Source organism: Struthio camelus, chromosome 32 (assembly GCF_040807025.1).
Source record: "Struthio camelus isolate bStrCam1 chromosome 32, bStrCam1.hap1, whole genome shotgun sequence".
Classification (NCBI taxonomy): Eukaryota; Metazoa; Chordata; class Aves; order Struthioniformes; family Struthionidae; genus Struthio; species Struthio camelus.
The window spans coordinates 2,504,276-2,527,305 of NC_090973.1; the positions used below are offsets into that span (position 1 = coordinate 2,504,276).

At 56.0% G+C, this 23,030-nt stretch overlaps 3 protein-coding genes across 3 annotated transcripts in view; all 3 read right to left on the minus strand.

Moving 5' to 3' along the window:
• LOC138063507 (maestro heat-like repeat-containing protein family member 7) overlaps positions 1-23,030 on the minus strand; it is a 330,369-nt gene that overhangs the window by 244,988 nt on the left and 62,351 nt on the right. The window lies entirely within an intron of this gene.
• LOC138063509 (uncharacterized) lies at positions 1,858-4,009 on the minus strand. The gene is made up of 5 exons (XM_068923124.1): positions 3,956-4,009; positions 3,652-3,745; positions 3,127-3,210; positions 2,438-2,590; positions 1,858-2,183 (listed from the first exon to the last, which is right to left on the minus strand). The coding sequence occupies exons 1-5, from the start codon at positions 4,007-4,009 to the stop codon at positions 1,927-1,929; spliced, it is 642 nt and encodes a 213-aa protein (XP_068779225.1). The 3' UTR covers positions 1,858-1,926.
• On the minus strand, positions 4,170-15,117 carry LOC138063465 (scavenger receptor cysteine-rich type 1 protein M130-like). The gene is made up of 8 exons (XM_068923099.1): positions 14,995-15,117; positions 13,655-13,969; positions 11,945-12,253; positions 11,393-11,707; positions 6,003-6,320; positions 5,607-5,921; positions 4,856-5,170; positions 4,170-4,746 (listed from the first exon to the last, which is right to left on the minus strand). The coding sequence occupies exons 1-7, from the start codon at positions 15,059-15,061 to the stop codon at positions 4,881-4,883; spliced, it is 1,929 nt and encodes a 642-aa protein (XP_068779200.1). The 5' UTR covers positions 15,062-15,117; the 3' UTR covers positions 4,170-4,746; positions 4,856-4,880.

The following is a 23,030-nucleotide window of genomic DNA, read 5'->3' on the forward strand; positions in this document are numbered from 1 at the left end:
AGGCGAGCTGTGCTCAGGCAGCTGGGCAGGGAGAGCTGGCGGCAGCTGCACGGCCCCATGCTTTCCTGGGGCTGGGAAGGCTGAAACCAGTAACTGAGTGGAGGATGGGTGCATAAGTAGTGGGAGGAGGGGATGATGAAGGAAAGAAAAAAATGCAAAGGAAAAAATAGGGTACATAAATAATTTCAATGTAGGAAAAGAAAATTAAAGCAGGAAAAAATGCTACTCTCAAAAACTGCCAGTTTAGTCACAGAATCTCAACATTTTTTACATATAGATATTAACATAGATCCTATAGATACAGACACAGAGGCATTTGGTGACTCTTCCCCATTGCAGGAGATCTCTCTGAGTAGATCAGGTGTCAGCTCAGTGTGGGAAAGGAAATGAGCCAGGACAAAGGTGGAGTGTGTTTTTGTGTGCTCGGCCTTAGCCCCACTGCCCATCAGTGTGTGGTATGGGGAACCCCTCAGGAAGGGCCAGCGGGATGCGGAGATCGGAGACCTGCCCCCAGCTGGAGGAGGGAGGGCAGTTTGGGTGCCAGATGCTGCACAACCACCGAACCCTCCTCCCCAGTTGTCTCCTGTGTGAGAGGGTCTCGCCTGTGGGCAGTGGGGCTCAGCCCGTTAAAATCCCAGCCTAGGAACAGGGATCCTGTCTCAGCTCCCATCGGCACCAGCTTTAGGGATGGACATGAAATGTTTTCTGCCATTGAAATACGCCCTTATGAGCAGCCTCGGGGATGGGCCCGTCCCGAGGCTGGGGGCTGATCCATGACTTTGGATCATGCATGCTGGAGCCCGCGTGTTGGGGTGATCCCTTCTCCAGTCCCCTGCCCTCTTCCTCTTCTGCCTCCTGCCCTGCTGAAGGAAACGTCCCTTCCCACCACTGCCTGCTCCTGTCCCCTGCGCCCTGCACACAGATATTCCCCTGCACAGACCCAACCTGGCAGGCACCCCAGGCGAGGCAGCTCCTTCTCCTGCCCCCCCAGCCCAGCAGCAAGAGGGCAGAGGGGTGGGATGGGAGCAGAAGGGGGGTCCCAGAGCTGCCCAGGGCCCTGGTGCCGCCTGCCGGGAAGGAGCCAGCTCTGGGCTGTGCCAGGAGTGCTCGGGGGTCCATGAGGGCTGTGGGAACCAGGAGCAGCCCCTGGAAACAGGGGTCCCTGCAGAGCCAGAGGAGGGGAAATCCCAGCCCCGGGCACCCAAACAACCTGCTCTGTGCCATGTGCTGGGGCAGCGGGAAGCAGAGCTGCCTCCCAACCACTGTGGGGAGGTGATCCCTGGGCAATGAGCCCTCTGGGGTTGGCTGGGGTGTTCAGGGCCCTGCTGTCACCTCCAGGCTCACTCCTGTGGGGCCGCAGAGCAGAGCTAACCCTGTCACTGCAGCTCTGTGGTGGCCACCATGCCTTGGGACAGGGAGGCCCAGGCACAGCCCCTGGGAAAAGAGCAAGCGGGGGCACTCCCGGGGTGAGGAGTCTGGACCTCCCTGCCCAGAGGGGCATTACTGGACCCTGCATTACAGGACCCTGCGGAGAGACCCACTTTGGCTGGAAACTCTTGTGTGTGGTTGCAGGATGGAAATGTCTCTGCCAGCAGGAATATCCCCTAGCTGGGCTGCTCACTATTCCCACCCTCCAGGGACCATGGATGCTTGCAGGCACACAGCCTGTCTCAGAGCCTGCTGCTCCCAAGACGTGCCCCTTCCCTGCTGCAGTTTCTTGGTGCTTTGCTCTCCCTGATCAGCCTCAAGGAGACACCCCAACACGTGGGGAGGGAAGCACCAGCTCTGGATCAAACTCCCAAATGGTTTTAATAAGAACAAATACCAATGCATGGCATAAAAGTAGAGACATGAAAATAGAAAAAAAAATGCTCTAATAGAAAAATTTTTGACACCAGTGGGAGAAGGGAGACTGGTCTCTGGCACTCAAGGCTCTCCCAGCTGCACAGACCTCTCTTCCATCCCAGGAGCTCCCAACCGCATGGCAGAGGTGGGCTCCCCTGGCCCCGGGCTCAGGGACCTTTTGGCACCAGGGTCCAGTCTCACAGCCTTGGTGTCCTCATGGGGACGTGCCAGAGATGCCTCTTCAGCATCATCGTAGCCTGTGTCCACAGGGGGCAGGCATAGGGCAGCTCTCTCGGCTCCAGGGGCCCTGTCACTTTCGCGGGAGTGCAGGCTCTCCCCTGGAAGCAGCAAGGTCGGTGTGTTGCAGTTGGCCCCGTGCGTGTGCCCCTCCTGGGCTGTAAATCCCCTTCCTCCCCCTCCTCTCACCTCCCTGAGATTTTCAGCCTGTTATCTCCCCCCAGTTTCCCCACTAGGAAAACTCCTGGGGCAGGTTCCCTCCCCATCCCGGCACGTCAAGCTCTCAGTGTGCAGTGACTCTCCGGGCTCCACCGACGGCACCCCAGGCACCAGCCCCACTGCGTTTCCCCCTCACCTCTCTGGGCCTCCCCAGGTCCGACTCCTTCCTCCGCATCCCTGGGTGCTTCCCAATCTCCCTGCCCAGGAACAAGATCCTCCCCAGGGTCAGAGACTTCCCTGGCATCATCATAGCCGTCTGCTGGGTCACCTCTGGGCAGAACAGGGACATCTGAAAGGAGAGGGGAGCAGGTGGCAATGAGAAGAGCCCTCCCGCAGAGCAGAGGAAGCAAGGGCATGCAGGAATGAGGGGCTGAGATGCTAGTGTTGGTGGGGTCACAGGAGACCCAGCATCCTGCCCACCTCCCCTGGGGTCACAGGAGCGTGTGCGCGACAGTGGGGATCCCTTCTCGCCCAGCCACAGGGTCGGCAGTGCCGGGCTCTGCACCAGAGCTGGCTGTGGAGACTCCCTGTGTGCTTGGGGAGATGCCGGTGCCTTGCGGCTCAGCTCCTTGGGGCGAGCTTGGGGCCTGCTGGAGGCAGGGACAGGTCGAGCCCAGGAAGTCCTCCTGTGACCCTGTAGGGCACAGGGCTGCAGGCATCCAGCTCTGATGGGCACGTCTGACCCTCGCCCACTCTGCACGGCTCTGGAGTCGCTCCCGAGGGCGATTCCTCCCCACCCTGATGGTGACACTCAGTGACACTGCTGCTGGTCACACAGCTACAGGGAGGAGAGACCGACCTTTCCTCTGTCTCCCCCTCCATTACCTGGTGCTGACCCAGGACCATCCTCCTCCTCACTGTCTCTAGGCTCGGGTTGCAGCTTGGTCAGGGACCTCTCTGAAGAGGAGCCTGGCAAGAGGAGCAGCAGGTGTTATCGGAGTGAGCCCTGATGACCCTGCTCATGGCCAGAGCTGCTGGGGATGGGCACCCACACAGCAGGGACTGCATGGGGAGGAGGGCTCAGGACTCCTCCTGCTCCCATGGGACAACCTCATCTCAAAGGGCCTTTCCAAGCTGCCCGGGGACAGCCTCCTCCCTCACCCACCAGGCACAACCTCGGGGTGCAGTGGGGCAGGCAGGGAGGCGCTGTGCCCTGGGCTGGGACAGGCAGAGCTGGTGGGGAGGCAGCTCCTCTCCTGAGCCCAGCACTGCGCTGCTCTCCCCTCAGACCCCCATGGCCCAGCGCTGCGGGGACCACTGGCCTGGGGGCTGCCAAGGTCCTGCCCTGGGTCAAGGCCAGGGGAAAGGGCCCTGCAGACGTGCTCCCTCCCACGAGGGACCCACACTGACCTGAGTGACTGAACCGCGCCTCCTTCTCCCACGTCCAGGTAGTCGATCTCCTGGTACACGGCCTCAGAGAAGGGCTCCAGGGACCTCCTGGAGCCTGAGACAGAGGCAGGGTTGGCACAGGGACATGGGGACAGGAGATCAGACCCCGACGTGGTCACCCAGTCCTTCCCCCTGGGCTAGCCCAGGACTGACCTCACAGCCCAACCCCACTGCTCTGTCTAGGCACCACAGCCACATCCCCAATGACAACAGCATCCCTGGGGAGATGGCCTGGGGCAATGTCACCCTCATGCTATATGCAAACCTCCACTCTGCCCGAGCACCGGTCCTCTCCTCCCACGGCACGAATCTTCTCCATCTCTGGAAAAGGTAGAAACCCCCACATCACTGGGGCAGCTGGGAGAGCCTGGCCAGGGAAGAAGGACACACAGAGGAGCAGTACCTGTGCAGCTCGTAGAGTTGGGGCACTTGGCCACTGGGGCTGAGGAGGTTTCTGGTCATCTCCCTGCAGAAGGAAATACTGTGCTGAAGGGGCTGCTTCACGGGGGTCATGCAGGTGGGAGCAGGACTGACCTGTGCGTGAACCTCCCACTGCCTCCTTGGTCATGGACACAGCTGAAACTCCCAGTAATGCAGTGTATAACAGCGCTGCATTCCAGGGCTACCCTTGACTGTTCACCCTCCAAGGGCTAATGACTAGCAATGGAGCAGACGGATGTTCCCAGAGGGGAGGCTTGTCTGAGCTCCGGTGCCAGCAGTGCCCTGGCCAGGGCCTGTTTCCTACAGAACCTTCAGCCACCAGGACTGGTTGCACTCTCTCCCTTCCCATTCCCTCAGCAAACCACAGCCATGAGTGGGATGCTCTGCATGGACTTCCCAAGCTAATAGGTGGTTGTCTGGGCCCTCTCTACGGGCAACAGAGAGCAACAGGCACCTCCGGAAGTGTCCAAGGTAAGGTGGAAGAGGCATCACCTGGAGGTGCCTCTGCCTCTGCCTCTCCTTGGGCTATGCAGGGAGCTCAGGACAGCTATTGCTGATGGATGTGTGTCACTCTGAGAGCTGATGTTGTGTTTGTGTCACTGACAGCAGAACGGCCTGAAACACAAAGTAAAAGCCACTCCAAGCTGTTTCTCTGCGTTGCACCTTGCTGAACAGGGAGCAAGACCTGGTGTGAGCCTTTGCGCCCAGGTAGCTCCAGCCTTACCATTGCAGGTGATGTGGGTCACTTCTCATTGGTCATCACATGACTGTGGGTTCCAGGGAGCAGAGGGGCACTGCCAAAAGGAGCTGTTTGTCTTCCCACACTCAACATGATCCAGCCATGTGGGGCCAGACACCCTGCCACTTGGAACATTTATTTCAATGGACCCTCCATCTCCACAGCCCAGCTGTTTGCACACCAGGGACACGGTGTCAGGAGTCATCGAGTTGGAACAAACACTGCCCCATGTCCCGTTGTAGAAAACCTGCAGGCGCCCAGAGCAGCCATCGCTGTTCTCCAGCCTCAGGGCCATGAACTCTGAAAGGAAAGGCACAAAGTTGGAGGGAACAAGCTGGTCCGGGGGTGAGGAGAGAGAAACCTAAAGCACCCCTGACAATGCCCCAGGTTATTCTGCAGCATCCATGGGCAGGAAGGGTTACTCCAAGAAACAGGGACCCTTCTGGCTACCTCAGGGCTCAGAGAGGCAGAGGGCACTGCTGGCAAGTCACCCTTTCACCCAGGGAGCAGAGAGAAGTCCCTAAGGTGCAGCAGTGCCCTCCCCTCTAACCCTTGCGGACGGCTGGGCTCTCCCTATAACCCTCACGAGGTCCAATGGGGACAGTGCACAGGTGTCCCCAGGACGGGGGCAGGAAGGGGGCTCGGGGCAGCCAGGGGCAGTCTCAGCCATGCCCTGCTCTCCCCTCATCCCTACCTCCCCAGGCACCAGGCTCCCATCACCACTCCCAGCACAGACCTGAGCAGACAACTCCTGCGTCCTCTTTGTGCCTGCAGTTGTGCTGCCCCCAGCCCCCGTGAGGGCAGACCCAGAGAGCAGCTTCACCCCCGGAGCACTTCACGTCGTCCAGCCAGATCTGCCCAGAGCCTCCTCCGTAACGAGCAGAGCCGGTCGCCTGCACAGCCACTCCACAGCCCAGCTGACGGCAAACGACAGTGGCGTCGGACAGGTCCCAGGAGTCATCGCAGACGGTCCCCCAGGTGCCCTGGTAGTAGATCTTCACTCTTCCAGCACAGCGCCCTGTCCCATTCACCAGCCGGACCCGCCGGCTCCCTGCAGCCAGGAGAAACCCCGTTCGTCAGGCCTTACGGCACGGGGCAGTGCAGTGCTTCGGGAACTGTCAGAGCGACTCACCCGAGCAAACCACCCCCACGTCCTCAGCAATTCCTGCTAGCGCTGCCTCAGGCAGCGAGGTGTTGCAGAGGGTCAGGCGAGTCTCCTTCCCTGCACACTGGACCCTTCTCAGACCCACAGGGCCCCTCCCTCGCTCCGGCTTTGGTGGGTTGTAGGCCTGCTCTGCCTCTCCGCACTGGAGCTGCTGGCACATCACGCTGGCATCGTTCATGTCCCACTGGTCATCCAGGACTCTGCTCCACGTCCCATGCAGGGGCATCTCCACTCGCCCATCACACCGGCTCCCTCCATCCATCAGCCGCAGGGAGCCAGAGGGCCCTGCCCAGAGAGAGAGGGGGAATGCCCTGGACTCTCTGTGACACCGAGGAGCCCTGCACCCTGCCATGTGTCTCCCATTCCTGATGCCTTTGGACACCCTGGAGCTCACCCATCCGTATCCAGCTCACAGTGAGGAGCTCAACAGAGCTCAGTGAGCGCAGCCAACAGAGGCAGCGAACAGACGCAGCAGTTTGCGCAGCAGTTCGCGCAGAAGGGCGCCAGAAGGCAAAGAAGGCATCTCTCCATTTTGCACAGTGGTGTGTCCTTCCCCGGGCATGGTCATGACACGCCGCAGAGCACGTTCCCCAATGGCTGCGGGAGGTGCTGCATTGGCTGTGTCTGAGGCCTCAACCCAGACAGACCCTCAGACAGCAGATGCAGCTCTGCAGGTGTCAGGCTGCAGGGAGTGCCTGGGGCCTCTCCGCGAGGCCTGGACTGACAGTCAGCTCTCCTGTGTGAGGTGTGCTGTGGTTGACCAATTGCGTCACCAGATAAAGGAGTTACAGGAGGAGGTTAGTAGGCTGCGTAGCATCCGAGAGGATGAGCGGGAGATTGACAGGGTGTTCTCGGAGATTGTTCAGCTCCGGGAGTCCCCTGCCCCGACTGCAGCGGAGGTGTCAGAGGGCTCAGCACCGTGTGTAAAGGTGCATCATAACGCTGTTGAAGAGGGCTGGAAGCTGGTGACCTCTCGCAGAAGGAGAAAGGCTCTTGCTCCTCCTCAAGACTTACCCTTGAAGAACAAGTTTAGCGCCCTCCAAGCCGAGGAGGAGCTGGGCATGGCTCCAAGGGAGGCAACTGGCCTGGCAGACCCTGTGCCGTGCAGGAACCCCCGGAAGAAACGGCGAGTGATTGTTGTGGGTGACTCCCTGCTGCAGGGGACAGAGGCACCTATCTGCCGACCTGATCTCTTGTCCAGAGAGGTTTGCTGCCTGCCAGGGGCTCGAATAAGAGATGTCGTGGAAAGACTGCCAAGGCTTGTCCATGCATCAGACTACTACCCTCTGCTGATCTTCCATGTGGGTGCTAATGACACGAAAGGCAAACTGGAAACCATCAAACGGGACTTCAGAGCTCTGGGAATGGTGGTGAAGGGTCTGGGAGCCCAGGTCGTTTTCTCCTCAATCTTGCCTGTGAGGGGAAAGGACAGGAGGAGGAGTAGACGAATTTTCCAAGTTAACAGCTGGCTGCGCCGCTGGTGTTGGCAACAGGGCTTTGGTTTCTATGACCATGGGACCCTGTTTGAAGATCAACAGCTGATGGGGAGAGACGGGATCCACCTTACCAAGCGGGGCACGCGCGTCTTTGCCAACAGATTGGCCAGCCTGGTAAGGAGGGCTTTAAACTAGGCAAGATGGGGGAAGGGGAGTGGTATAGTGGCAGGGGAGTCAGTAAAACACCGTTGAAGTCAGGATGCCTCCAGCGGGTGCATACAACCAGGGGAGACAGCATGCAACATGGCTATGGAGGATCCTCTTGCACCTCTTCTGGGAAGCCTGTGTGCTTGACTGGCTCTCTCAAATGCCTGTATACCAATGCACGCAGCATGGGGAATAAGCAGGAAGAGTTAGAGGTCTGTGTGCGGTCGCAGGGCCATGATCTCATTGCAGTGACAGAGACATGGTGGGATAGTTCACATGACTGGGATGCTGTCATGGATGGCTATGTGCTTTTTAGGAAAGACAGGCCAGGAAGGCGAGGTGGTGGAGTTGCTCTTTATGTGAGGGAGCAACTAGAATGTATGGAGCTCTGCCTCGGGGTGGATGAAGAGCAAGTTGAGAGCCTATGGGTAAGGATTAAAGGGCAAGGTAACATGGGTGACACTGTTGTGGGGGTTTACTACAGGCCACCTGATCAGGAGGAAGTCATCGATGAGGCCTTCTACAGACAGCTGGAAGAAGCCTCACGATCACAGGCCCTGGTTCTCATGGGAGACTTCAACCACCCTGACATCTGTTGGGAAGACAGCACAGCTAGGCACAAACAGTCAAAGAGGTTCCTGCAGAGCATTGATGATAATTTCTTGACCCAGGTGGTGGAGACGCCAACGAGGAGAGGTGCAATGCTAGACCTTGTACTAACGAACAAAGAAGGTCTAGTTGGAGATGTGAAGGTTGGGGGCAGCCTTGGCTGCAGTGACCATGAGATGGTGGAGTTCAGGATCCTGCGAGGAGGGAGCAGGGCAATGAGTAGGATTGCAACGCTGGACTTCAGGAGAGCTGACTTTGGCCTCTTCGGGGACCTACTTAAGGGAATCTCCTGGGGTAGGGCCCTAGAAGGAAGAGGGGTCCAAGAGAGCTGGTTAATATTCAAGCGTCACTTCCTCCAGGCTCAGGATCAGTGCATCCCTCTGAGGAAGAAGTTCAGCAAAGCGGGCAGGAGACCTGCATGGATGAGCAAGGAACTCCTGGCCAAACTCCAGCAGAAGAAGGAAGTGTACAGAATGTGGAAAAGGGGACAGGCCACTTGGGAGGAATACAGGGACGTTGTCAGAGCGTGCAGGGATGCGACAAGGAAGGCTAAGGCCCAGTTGGAATTAAATCTGGCAAGGGATGTCAAGGACAACAAGAAGGCCTTCTTCAAATACATCAATAGCAAAAGGAAGACTAGGGAAAACGTGGGCCCGCTGCTGAAAGGGGCGGGTGCCCTGGCGACAAAGGATACAGAGAAGGCAGAGTTATTGAATGCCTTCTTTGCTTCTGTCTTCACTGCTAAGGCCAGTCCTGAGGAATTCCAGACCTTGGAGAAAAGAGAGGAAGGCTGGAGAAAGGAAGACTCTCCCTTGGTTGAGGAGGATCGGGTTAGAGATCTTTTGTCCAAACTTGACATCCACAAATCCATGGGCCCCGATGGGATGCACCCACGAGTGCTGAGGGAGCTGGCGGATGTTATCGCTAGGCCTCTCTCCATCATCTTTGAAAGGTCCTGGAGATCAGGAGAGGTGCCTGAGGACTGGAAGAAAGCCAATGTCACGCCAGTCTTCAAAAAGGGCAAGAAGGAGGAGCCAGGAAACTACAGGCCTGTCAGCCTCACCTCCATCCCGGGAAAGGTGATGGAACAGCTCATCCTGGAGGTCATCACTAAGCATCTGGAGGACAAGAAGGTGATCAGGAGTAGTCAGCATGGATTCACCAAAGGGAAATCATGCTTGACCAATCTGATAGCCTTCTATGACAGAATGACTGGCTGGGTAGATGAGGGCAGAGCAGTGGATGTTGTCTTTCTGGACTTCAGCAAGGCTTTTGACACTGTCTCCCATCACATCCTCCTAGGTAAGCTCAGGAAGTGTGGGCTAGATGAGTGGACGGTGAGGTGGCTTGAGAACTGGCTGGATGGCCGAGCTCAGAGGGTTGTGGTGAATGGCGCAGAGTCAAGTTGGAGGCCTGTGGCTAGTGGTGTCCCCCAGGGGTCAGTCCTGGGCCCAGTCTTGTTCAATATATTCATCAATGACCTGGAGGAAGGGACAGAGTGCACCCTCAGCAAGTTTGCTGATGATACTAAACTGGGGGGAGTGGCTGACACACCAGAAGACTGTGCTGCCATTCAGAGGGACCTGGACAGGCTGGAGAGGTGGGCGGAGAGGAACCTCATGAAGTTCAACAAAGGCAAGTGCAAGGTCCTGCACCTAGGCAGGAATAATCCCATGCACCAGTACAGGCTGGGGACTGACCTGTTGGAAAGTAGCTCTGCCGAGAAGGACCTGGGAGTGCTGGTGGACAACAAGTTAAACATGAGCCAGCAGTGTGCCCTTGTGGCCAAGAAGGCCAATGGGATCCTAGGGTGCATTAGGCAGAGTGTTGCCAGCAGGTCGAGGGAGGTGATCCTGCCCCTCTATTCAGCCCTGGTGAGGCCTCACCTGGAGTACTGTGTCCAGTTCTGGGCTCCCCAGTACAAGAGGGACATGGCACTCCTGGAGAGAGTCCAGCGGAGGGCTACCAAGATGATTAGAGGGCTGGAGCATCTCTCCTATGAAGAAAGATTGCAAGAGCTGGGCCTGTTCAGCCTGGAGAAGAGAAGATTGAGAGGGGATCTCATAAATGTGTACAAGTATCTGAAGGGGGAGTGTCAAGAGGATGAGGCCAGCCTCTTCTCCGTGGTGCCCAGCAACAGGACAAGAGGCAATGGGCAGAAACTGAACCACAGGAAGTTCCATCTGAACCTGAGAAAAAACTTCTTCACTGTGAGGGTGACAGAGCATTGGAACAGGTTGTCCAGAGGGGTGGTGGAGTCTCCTTCGCTGGAGATATTCAAAACCCGTCTGGATGTGATCCTGGGCAATATGCTCTAGGTGACCCTGCTTGAGCAGGGAGGTTGGACGAGATGATCTCCAGAGGTCCCTTCCAACCTAAACGATTCTGTGATTCTGTGATTCTGTGATTCTCAAGGATGGCAGTTTTCCAAGGGATTTGTTGTCTTTTTTCACTCTAATCATGCACAGGATGAACACCAGCCTTGCTCTGTCTCCACACTGGGACTAGCCCCTGCTGTGACACCCAGGGGAGAGCCCACACGTCTCTGCCCCTCTGCATCCTCATGGATCGGGGACTGGGAGCTGGTGTCCTCCGCAGGAAGCAGGAGGAGGGGGTCTTTCTGACAAAACAGCATGAGTTTGGAACTCATACTGACAAGAAGCGAGGGCACATCCCAGCCCTGCTGTGCAGCTCAGCCTCAGGGACTGCTCCTGCCGGATGCACCCAGAGCAGCCCCTGCGGGCAGTCGGATCGCAGTCTGCAGCACTCTCTGCAGGTCTAGGAAGGGGCTGTTTGCTAGAAGGAGGGAACTGTGTCCTGCAGCTTCATCCTGTGCCTGTGCTGCAGGAGGAGAGTAGAGGAGCCCAGGCCTCATGCTGGCCCCCGGTACTTGAACTATCTGCCCCGGGAGGCAGAGATGCCTCCTTTGTGCTCACTCCTCCTTTCTCACCAGGTAAAATGGTCTGCCTGCTGGCAAAGCCCTTTGAACCCCTCCACTGGAAGCCAGGGCTTCTCCAGGAAGAAATTCAGTTTGTCATTGCTTTGGGTTGCTGTGTCACACACAAGGGGTAAGTTTAGTTAATCCTGCATTTTCCCTGAACTCACCTGAGCAAACAACACCAGCATCATTGTCATGTGAGCATGGGAAGGCCCCCAGGGCAGTCACAGGGCACTGTCCCAAATGGGATTCGGTCCCGTCACAGTGGAAGGTGTCTCTCCAGACAGGGCCGGTTCCTCTCCCAAAATGCCCTCCTCCACGAACGGACTCAGCAAACCCACAATTGAGCTGATGACAGAGAACGTGCGCATCGGGGAGGTCCCAGCGAGAGTCACAGAGGGTTCCCCAGGTCCCCAGCACCTGGATCTCCACCCGCCCCGAACACGCCGTGCTGCCATTCACCAGCCTGAACCCTGTGTATTCTGGGGAAAGAGGAGAAAAAGTGAGGAGGGCTTTGTGCTCTTGCACCCTCAGGTGTTCAAGGAGACGCCAAAGGGATAGCAGCCCTTTCTCCTCCTTCCACATCATTTCAAGATTGCAGACAATGACTCCACCCCTCCTGGACTCACACCACGCTGAGTGCAGTCGCTTCCCTGCTCCCTTACCCCACAGCACACAGGTCACAGGAGGCATTTCACACCTCCTCCCTGAATGCTCACGTGTGCAGGTGACACCAGCATCATTCGCGTGGCTGCAGGTCTGGTTGCTGAGGGACATCCTGGGGCAGGAGGGGAGGAAGGATTCATTCCCCACACACTGCAGCTCTTTGTCCCAGGTGGGACCGACCCCCTCTCCAAAGGGAGCTGCTCCAGGGACGGACAGGGCTGTGCCGCACTGCAGCTCCCTGCAGATAACGTTGGCAGCTTTGAGATCAAAGTGTGAGTCACAGACTGTTCTCCACTGGTCTCCATCTCTGATCTCCACACGTCCTGAGCAGGGGCTGTCTCCTCCAACCAGCTGGACAAATCCTGGAAAAACCCACCGATGACAGGGAGTTCACAGAGGCTTCTGGCAGTTATATACCTGCCTCCCACATGATTTCCAAGGCAGCCACATCGAAAATGCCCCATGAACATCCCAACAGCAGCTGTCAGTGGGTGTTGATGACACAAACCCCTCAGGGCCCCCTGCACCTCCTCTCACCCCCAACACAGCACCCAGGACTGGTGACTACCCCAGACCCCACAGCCACAGGTGCTGCTCGGCACTGCAGCACCTGGTCCAGGAAAACAGGCCCAGGTGTTCATGGCTGCTGCAGCCTGCTCAGCCTCTGGGGAGCTCAGGGCCAGGCTGAGGAATTTGTCTTGGAGCAGCCCAAAATGCAACCTGTTCCCGGGGGTGTCCTGGGGTGTTGGGGTGTCTGTGCAGGGAGACATGTCCCAGGCACAGAAATGGTGCAGCTGTAACCGGGTCAGTGTCTGGGCCAGCTGCCCCCTCTGACGCATGCCTGGGGAGGGGTGTCTTCAGGCAGGGCCACAGCGCGCTGCCTGGGGTGCACATGTCGCAGGCCAGCAACCAGGCAGAGGAGCAGGGGACCTGTGTACAGCCCTGGCCCAACACCAGTGCACACTGCAAAAGCAGGCACAGATGAACGTCAGTGCGTGCTGGCAAAGCCCTGTGGCATTGGGCAGTGTGGGGAGCTGGGGGCCAGCAGGAGTGGCTGGACAGTGGGTCAGCGCCGCCTGGACATGCTGCATTCCCCATGGGGCTGTGACAACCTTGGGGACCCTGCAAGGCTGGCCTGAGCATGTGGTGACATGGGAGGGAGCAGCCGACAGCCCTGCAGCCACCAAGCCCCGAGCCTGCATGGGACCAGTCCTCATGGGGCAGCCCTGGGCATGGGGTGCGAGGTGCTGCATGCCACCCTGCTCCTCTGCCCCAGGCCCTGCTCTTCCCTCTGAAAAGCCCCTTCGGTTCAGCTGAGGGACTTGCATTGGTGAGGGAAATGACCCAAGTGGCCCTGGCCATCTCCTGTCGTTCCCTGGCTGTGGGGTGCCGAGCAAGTCGTCCCTGGTGTCTGGGGCATGGGAAACTCCAGCACTGCCAGCCAGGTCCTGGCAGAACAGGAGGAGATCGATGGAGACCAGGAGACCTCGCGGGGCAGGATGGGGGATTCATCTCCCAGCTTGAAGCACCGCCTGAGGGTGGGCTGAGCCCCCCAGGACCTTCACGAGGTCTGTGCAGCACTGCAGTGGGATCACCTGGGGCTTTCCCCAGGGACATCAGCAGCAACAGTCCCAGCTTGGCAGCCAGAATAGCCATGTCAGGACCTCCTCTGGTACCCATGCATTTCTCCTTCAGGGCACAGCCTGGTTAGTCCCCTGATCCCAGGCCCAACCCCAAAAGTGAGGCAATGCCTGACTCCTTACCTGAACAAATCACTCCAGTGTCCCAAGCATGAATGCAGCTATGTTCACCCCAACCAGCATGACTACACTCAGACAGGACAGTCTCGGTTCCTTGACAGGCAAGACGACTCAGCCAAATTGGGCCAGATCCTGGCCCAAAATATGCCTCCTGACTAGCTTGGCGAGCAGATCCACAGCCCAGCTGCTTACAAACTACAGCAGCATCTTTCATGTCCCAGTCATCGTCACACACTGTCCCCCACTGGCCCTCGTGTTTCACCTCCACTCTCCCAGCACAGCGCCTGCCTCCAGCCTCCAGCCTCACCTCCGCAGCACCTTCAAACACAGACATGGGTCCTGTTAGGAGAGCACCCAGCCCCAGCACTGTGGCTGTGCAGGGTCCCCTGCCCAGGGTCGAGTCCCAGGCACCAGGGTGTGAGCCCTCTCCCCTCTGGGCTGTCCCGGGGCAGTGTCAGGGTCCCTCCTCTCCCCACATGCTACACTGGGCTGGGGGAAGCCCAGCTCTGGTCCTGCTGGGACATTCCCACTGCAGAGCCTTTGGCACTTCCTCCCACCCCTCCACCTGGCCCATGCCCACCTGGACGCTGTGTCAGGCTCTGCACAGAGCATCCACTCCTCCCCAGACTGCTACCCCATGAACAGCCCTGAACCCCCAGCCTCCACACACACTGCTGTTCTTTTCAGAGCCCCCAGCCCCCTGCCCCCAGCCTGCCCTAGGCACCACTCAACCCCACCCACCTCCCATAGGACTTTCCAGGTCCCCAGGGAGCACCAAGATGATCCCCATGATTTCTACCAGCCCTATTTCTACCATGCCCTTGCCCCAGGCATGGAACCTTGGCCAGGGAAGGACACCTCTCTGCTGGGCTATGGGTGTAGGCACCCTGGTCCCCTTCTCTCTGGGGGGGGGGGGAAATTGCCCCTCCTCAGGTGAGGGTCACCCCAACCACAGGGCAGTGAACAGCACAGAAACCCTCCGAGGCACTCCGGGGCTTGGCTGTGCCCTGGGAATCACTGAGTGCTGCAGTCTACAGCTGACCCACTGCCAGCTCCAGGGACACAGCGCTGGGGGAAAAAGGCATCCCGAAAGGGTGCCCAAGGTCAGGTAGCTATAAACACACTTAGGCACCAGCTGCTGTAAGCACATGAGCCCTGGAAGCACAAATACCCTTCTCCCACCCACAGAAGCACAAGGAAACACACAGGGTGGATGGACTTGAGCACCTTCTGCCCCTTGTCTCACTGCTTTGTGGGATGAAACCCCTTTTCCAGAGGGATCCCGATGACCCCACTGGTGCCCGTTGGCCCAGGGGCCGTGGGACAAGGAAGCAGGCACTTACCCCTGCAGGGCTGCACCCAGAGGAGCAGCCACAGCACCTGAGGGACGAGGAGTCCCTCTGCCTCCATCCGCAGCCTCCTGCCCTGACGGCACTGCCCTGCTGCACCCCACTCCCTGCCGCAGCTGCCGGCGACTCACAAGGGACAACAAAGATGGGAGGGAAGTATATATCTGCAGGAGCTGGCCCAGCTGCAGGAGGAGCCAATCGAAGCAGCAGGCACCTTTTTAGACTTTATCTGGGGTTATCTCCCTTCTGACACAGCCCAGCCCTCCAATGAACTTCTCCAGCGCCGTTCATGACCATATATGAGAGATGGCTCCGCTGCGGATGTCACGGTCGTTGCTCTGGGGCATCATCACAGCATCCACCCCAGTGGGACAGGGCAGACTGTGGCAGGGAAATGGGCCTGTCACCCCTTGTACCCCAGTGTGGGGACTGGGAGCTTTGAGCACCTCATACGCTGTGTGTGCCCCAGAACCCAAGGTGTGAGTGTCTGGCTGTCCCTGTGCCAAGGGGACCATGGAGCTGGGACTGCACCTGGGACAGCTGTGTCAGGAAGGGAAGGAAACAGAAACAGCTCCTGACCCTGCTACAGCCCTGCTGTGCCAGGAGCGGCAGCAGTGAAAGGCCCCTTTGCCATGGCCAGAGACCCATCCCGTGAGCTCGGGTTCGTTGATCCCTTCCCAGACAGCCCGCGGTGGGTGCCTTGGCCAGGAGCAGGGAGCTGGGGCATTTCATTCCTCTGACAGCAGACAGGGAAGCCCAGGCATTCAGACCCCCCCTGACTCTCTGGGAGTTCCCCCAAGGGCCCGTTATTCCCTCGCAGGGGCTGATCGGGAGATCAAAGCCTCGCCTGCAGGTGCACAAACCACAGCCCACGTGACCTCGACAGCCTGCGCCACGCTCTCCCTGCAGCAGCGCCCAAGCCAGGAAGATGGTGGTTTCTCTCTGGGCTCAGTGCCCCAAGCAGTGTCACTGCACGCAGCCACTGTGCCAGCTCCAGCCCCAAACCTGCTCCCAGGGATGGGGCTGCTCCTGCTGCCTTTGCAGATACAGGTGCTGGGCTCGGGTCCTGGAGGGGGATTTTTCCCCACAGGTGACCAAACCTCTCCTGGGCCCCTACACTCAGGGCCAGGCAGGAGGACAGGTGTCTCCTGTGCAGCAGGGTCCCAGGGCTCACAACTCACAGCACTGCTCCAGCCCAGGGCCACTGGCACCCAGCACCTCTCCATCTCTTTGTAACTCCCGTCCATCGCACGCTGTCATTTATGCAAAACAGCACACACATTTCATTGCAGTTTCTCATTAGTGATGCTGCATCTCACCATGCTGCTATTGCACACCTTCATACATTTCAATGCCATTATACTTTCACACATGGTTATGTATTTTACTTTTCGACTTACTGAGTGGTTTTCTACTGAGAAACGCTCAGGCATCGTATCAGGCTCTTTGAATATTATTGTCGCTTTCTTTTTTCACATTACTGTATTATGTTCCTCTTCCATGTGATGCTTCCTTATCTTCTCAGGAGCACCTTTCATTCAATATTTTTACCTTCCCAACAGGCACATGGTTTGGATACTGACTGTGAGGACACTGCTGCCTGAGTGCCTGATAGGTCAGCAGCAGGCACATGGGTGGGACATGTGCTTTTGAGGTCATTCCTGCTGGAGAAACTGAGAGGCCAGCAGCAGGGATGTGGCTTGAATGCCTTCAGGTCAGTGCTCCCTGAATACCTCATAGGCCAGCAACAGACACAGGGCTTGGATCTTGATTCTGAGATCACTTCTGCCAGAGCCCTTGATCGGCCAGCAGAATGCACATGGCATGGAAGGTGATTGCGAGGCCACAGCTCCCTGCGTGCCTCAGAGGCCCAGGGCAGGCACAAGGCTCACATGTTGATTTGGAGGTCACTGCTGCCTGAGTACCTGATAGGCCAGCAGCAGGCACTTGGCTTGACGGTTGATTGAGGCCACTTAGGCCTGAGTATCTCATAGGCAAGGAGCAACCACAGGGCTTGGCTGCTGACTGTGAGATCACTTCTTCCTGAGTACCTGATAGGCCAGTAGAAGGCACATGGCTTGGATCTTGAGTCTCAGGTCTCTGCTGCCTTAGTATGGTGCATCAGGGACACAGAGGCAGGGCCTCTGGCTCTGACATGGCAGCAGGCAGGGCCCCCAAGGGCCTGGAAACACAGCAAGGCCAACTCTCCATCCCTTGAAGTTGCTTTTATTCCCCCAAAGGCTTTGAAAGTGGACTTTCTCAGAACATTCCTTTTCAGCCCTGGTCATGTTCAGTTCCAACCTCAGAGAATCAGATGAAGTGGTCCCAAGGGGCTTCACTTGGCCACATCTTTCCTCTCTCTTGTGCCTCTTCTGCTGCCAACAAGAGGCCTCTCTAGACATTTTTCTCATGCCTTTCTTTGGGGGTGACATTACCTCTGTCTCCTCCAAGAGCCTTTACACCCATTCTCCAATCAGAACGTAGCAGATTGGACAGAGAAGCAGAGATGTCGAACATGTTACAGTCCCAAAGGTGATATTAAAGCAGGTGAACACATAAGAACAGAGATCCAGTGCAGACCTCGTAGGAAAACCTAACAAGCTCCCTGCTGTTGGACAGGGTAATTTCTACAGCACAAAGACCCTGGAAAGCAGAGATTACTAATGCCACTGCTCACACCAGCTCTGGATTCATTTAGTGGCCTACAAAAGTCTTGCTGGCTCCCTGGTAGGCTTCAACCTTCTGTTTAACAGAATGTATAAAGTCACACTCAATGTCCATGTTTGCCAGAGTATAACATCTTCATTTTAAATGTGCTAGTACTAAATAATGATGATGGAGTGGAATAAATTCATGTGCATGCTGCTGGCCTATGAGCTGCTCTGACAGAAGTGACCTCACAGCCAACATCCAAGTCTTTTGTCTCAGAATTGACCTCCCAAGTGCTTACCCCCACCATAAACCTTCTGCTGACCTCTAGGCTTCAGGGACAGAAGTTTCCTCAAAAGAATATCCCCTGCCATGAACATGCTGCTGGCCTACCAGCTTCTCCCACAGAAGGGACCTCACAGTGACATTTACATTTACATGTGCCTGTTGCAGGCCTATAGGCTGCTGGGACAGGAGTGACCACGTGCTTTTGCTGCTGGCCCATCAGAGACTTGGAAAGAGGTGACCTCACAGTTACCTTCACAACAATGTGCCTGTCCCTGGCCTATGAGCCTCTGAGACAGCAGTTACCACACTATAACTTCCCTTGCCATGAGACATGCTGACCTATCAGCTGCTCAGGCAGAAGTGATCGCCAGAGCACACATCCCAGCCATGCACTTGCCGCTGCCCTACCAACTGCTCAGCTAGAAGTGACTCACATTCACCTTTCCAGCCATATGTCTGCTGTGATCCAACCAGTTCATCACTCAGCAGTGACCTCACAACCAACAGCCAAGCCTTGTTCCTGCAGCTGGCCTATCAGCTACCCTGGCAGAGGTGACCTCATCATCAATAGCCGAGCCATGTGCCTCCTGCTGGCCTGTCAGCTACTGGCAGAGAACTGATTGGACAAAGGTGATTTTCTGGCATAGCTCTTGTAGACAGCCACGACCTCACTACCCACATCCCGGCCATGCAGCTAGTGCCCCCTGCAGCTGCCCCTGCCCTCCCCCAAGGCTGAGCCAGCTCCTGAACGGCCTCCCTGGTTCACCTTGTGGCATCACACAGTGCAGCAAAACACCCATTATGTACAGTTACTACCCCAAAAGAAGATCAGCATCTGCTCTGTATTACCTACCCCTAGTCTGTGACACTTAGGAACTGGAGAACAGCCTGCAAGTAATTCTCGGCACCATTTTCTAGTGGCAGGATTGCACGGGAGCTGCGCTCATGAAGCTGCAGACAGTGGGGCCTCACGTCCCAGGCAGAGGGAGAAGCCTTCCCGCAGCTCAGCAGTCTGGTTCCTTCCCCAGGGCTGAGCAAACCCGGCAAATCATCAAGGGCAACAAGCATTCTCCTGTTCTGCGGTCTGACCTTCGGGAGCTCCTGGAGGAAAGCAGCCCGGCCGCCAGCACCGCTGCCCCCGCCCCAGCGCCAGGGCACCCGCCGGCGTTTCAACGCCCGCGCAGCCCCCCAGACCCGCTCGCACCCGCTCTCTCCCGCTCTCTCCCCTCCCGCTTTTCTCCCGCTCCTCTCTCACACCCGCTCGCCCAGGGACCCGTCGCGGGTCGGGGCTCGACCCTCCTCTCCCCGGGGGTGGCTGCAGAGCAGCGCAGCGCCCTGCCCCGGGCGGAGGCCTGGCTGCGGAGGAAGCCGCCCGGCCGGGCTGTCGGCGCCGAGGGGCCTCGCTCCCGACGCTGCTGCCTGAGGGGCTGTTTGCGCCCTGCCCCGAGCGACCGTCCCGGCTCTGCGCTGCCCTGCTCGCTCGCGCCTCCGCTCTCCTCTCCCCTTCCTCTCTCCCTCTTCTCGTTCACGTCTCTCTTTCACACCTTTTCTTTCCCTCCTCCCCCTCGCTCCCTCTTTCTCTCCTCTCTCCTCTCTCCCCCTTTCTCCTCTCCCTGAGGACGCACCCATGCTGGTCTCTGATTGGCTGATAGAGCCGTCACTCCAAGGGATCTCCGCCCTCCTCCTCTTGCTGGCCAATGGGAGGCCCGCACTGGGGGCGATGCCATGGCAACGTCCTGACCTCGTGACCCAGCAGCTGCTTTCCCCTCCGCGATGGCGCCATCTTGGTGGCCGCTGGTGGGGTGAGATGCTCCTTCAGCGCTGATCAGCTGCCGTCCCGGGCGGACGCGAGTGGAAATGCGGCTCGTGCCCGGGTCGAGTTCGGACACTGAAGACGGGACCGCAGCCCCGCTGAAGGAGCCCTGGCGTTTCTCCGTTCCTGTCTGTGCCTCGGTGCTCGAGGCAGCCCGCGCGGGCGCTGTCTCCTCGGAGCCCGGCAGCGCGGGAGAGCCGAGCGGTGGCCTGTCTGACACGTACAACCACGGGAGACCCGCCTGCGGTTTACACCGCAGGAGAGACCAACGCCTCTCCGTGTCGGAGGAGTGCTGTTAGCTCCAAGTGATTTATTACTATCGTGCTGAGCAGTTTAAGTACTGTACAATTTACCATAATTTCTTTCTCCTATTTTACTACCATCTTAAGAATTTCTCTTTTTCTAATACAAAAGGTGGATTTTTCACTGCACTCAGTGGGAGGGAAAATGAACCTACATGCAGTGTGTGATTGGAAAGTCTCAAGCACTTGTTCTGAAATGTCTCTATCAAAGGTGAACATTTGAACAACTTTTTTTAGCTTTGAAGAACCTGGCTCAGTGTCAATTTGACTTTGTCGTTATGCACATTGTACATTAAGATGTCCTACTGCTTGTAGGCATTGTTTCAAACCTTTCTAATTCACCTGAAATACCTTCTTCCAGAGAGTGTCACAGTCTGAGAGAACTGTTTTTTTCCCTCTCTATTTACAAGACACAAGTTGATAGGTATGACCATACTAGAGGTATCCTCTGAGCAGGGAAGACTTATCTTCTTCCTCAGAAAATGTGAAATAACAGTGAGAAGTTGGTGTATGCACCTTGTGCTGCATTCTCTGATTTGCTTTTTTGTGATTGTTGAATGGATGCTCTGTTTACAAGCAGCTGCTCCAGGACTTGGTCGTTCAGTCTAAAACCTATCCAGAATAACAGCTGGGGTTGCAAGATGCAAAAAGACTGCCTGACGCCTTCTGTCGCATAGGCGCAGCCAGCTGTTAATCTGTTGTGATTTTGCTCCTCGGTTACTAAATCTTATTGTCCATCGTGCACTGAAGAATGATGTTTGCCTGGGGCGTGAGGTTAGACTACAGGCTGAAAGGGGCTGTGAAGCTTCCTGTGCTTGTCCCTGTGACTGAGCTTTGGATTGCTGTGAGCCTGTTTTCCTTGACATCTCATCACCTCCCAAAGAATCTCCCGGGTCCCGTGGTTTAGTCACCTGTCACAGGACAATGTGTCCTAGAATCGTTATCATAAATGGACTTAAGCTCCCTTGTGACCGTCTCCCTTCATTGCGAGCCAATTCCAGAATTTCCTTGTCATGTATTTGAGGCCTTCTCAAAGCCAAACTGCATTTAGGGATGGCAAATCTATGTGTATTAGTGCCTGTGACAGCATTGCCTCTGAGCGCAACTGGTTCCCTGTCCGTAGAGCTACTTCTGTTATCTAGACTACCCATGTTTCCTCTGTCTTTGCTTTGCTCCATTAAATTAAATTCTCCTAGTGTCCTTTTGAATGATAGGCACTTCGTTTTTGGATCACATTCTTAAGCTGCTGTTGTTGCTTTTTGTTTTAATTTCAGTTCTCTTTTTTTTTTTCTTCAAGAGAGATCAGAATTGTCCACAATATTTCATATGATCTCCCTCAAGTGCCACTGTGAACACTTGTGTCTGCTGGGTAAGTACTGCTTTTTTCATGATTCTGCTGGTGCATTATTAGCCTGTGACTAGCTGACACACTCAATTTTGTATCTGAATAAGAAATTCACGGTGACTTCCACATTTGCTAAACCCTGGTTTAGAGCAGAAATTCTTGTGCTTAATGCTGGGTGCCACAATGATGTTCCTGTTCTCTCCTCCTGGGTGCTCCCTGTGGGTACCACTGCCCTGCCCTTTGAGAACTCTAGGGTAAAAAGGAAAGATAGATTCATATAATTCAGGAATCTCTGTGGTTGTCCTCCTTTTTACTTTGTTAATCACTTTTTTTTTTTTTTTTTTTGGTTAACATGTCCTGGGCCATGAATAAACATGTTAACAGAGAGGCAAAGTAGGCCATGACCTCAATTGAAAAGTACAGGTTTTCTTGCATTAAAATATGCATTCATTTTCTCATCTCTATTAGATTAAAAGAGATAAGCCTACAGTAGAATGTCTCATGTGAAAATAGGTAAACCTAGATGGTTGTATTCCAATGGTCCTTCCTTGCTTTCTGCATGGTAGACCTGTGTGCTAATCTTTTGTGTATCTGCAGCTCCTCGATAAAGTTACTATGTTGCAGAGCCTGAATAAAGTTACCCTGTAGGCATCAAGTGTGCACACATCAGCTCTTCTGCACATTTGTCTCTGATCTTGCTTGTCTTTTCATTAGGAAAACCTTGATATGTACTCCCGAGGAGGAAAGAACAAGACTTGATGATGAAATTGCTGACAATGAAGATGGCAGTGTAGGTTAGTTCTGGCTTTCAATTTTCTTTACTGTGTTATGGCCAAAAGCTTTGCCTTCAACAGTGGAAATGAGCTGAACTACTGGATATTTTTCATCTATTCACATTTGTGTATAGCCTTAGAACTTACAGGCCATAGTCATGGATGGACTCCAGGGCCCTGCTAGTGAGCTCAGGAAAGAGAATCAGAAAAAAAAAATCAGTCCTTTTCCCAAATGCTTACAACTAGCAGAAGAGAAGGGCAACAAATGCAGGTGGGAATACAAGGCAATGGGGAGTCTTATTCTGAATGATAAGCACTGCTCTCACTGCAGCAGTAGCCTGATATTTTTCATGGGTTTTGAGCATCCCAGCAAGAATTTTCAGGAGGTAATAGGAATATGATGCATCTGGAAAGCTCCTGCCAAGTGTGAAGACAGCAGGGGAGAAGGGAACATGCTTCTGCTTTTTTGTGTTGAGCAGGCAGAGAGTGGGAGCTGCTGTCAGGGCTGGCTTGGAAGTCAGAGCTGTCCTCTGGGTACTTAGTGGGAAGTAACATAGGAAGGAGGAGAAGTCGTGCAAGCCCTTAGCAACTTTGGTCTTGCTATGACAGAAGAACGCTCTTTGTGTTTCAGGCAGTAAGTTCAGACTATGATCTTTGTAGCAACTTTCAGAATGGAGCTGAGTGGGGCAAGGCTATATTTCAGGACAGAAAAGCATGCTGCAGTAGTTTAGGTGATCAGGCCTTGGTTAGGAGATGTAATTAAGCAATACCTCATGAAAGCAGGCTCTCACAAAAGTTTTGCAGCCTGTGCCAGACTTGAACAGTGGAAATGAAAAGCTACAAAAACCAAATGCCCATGA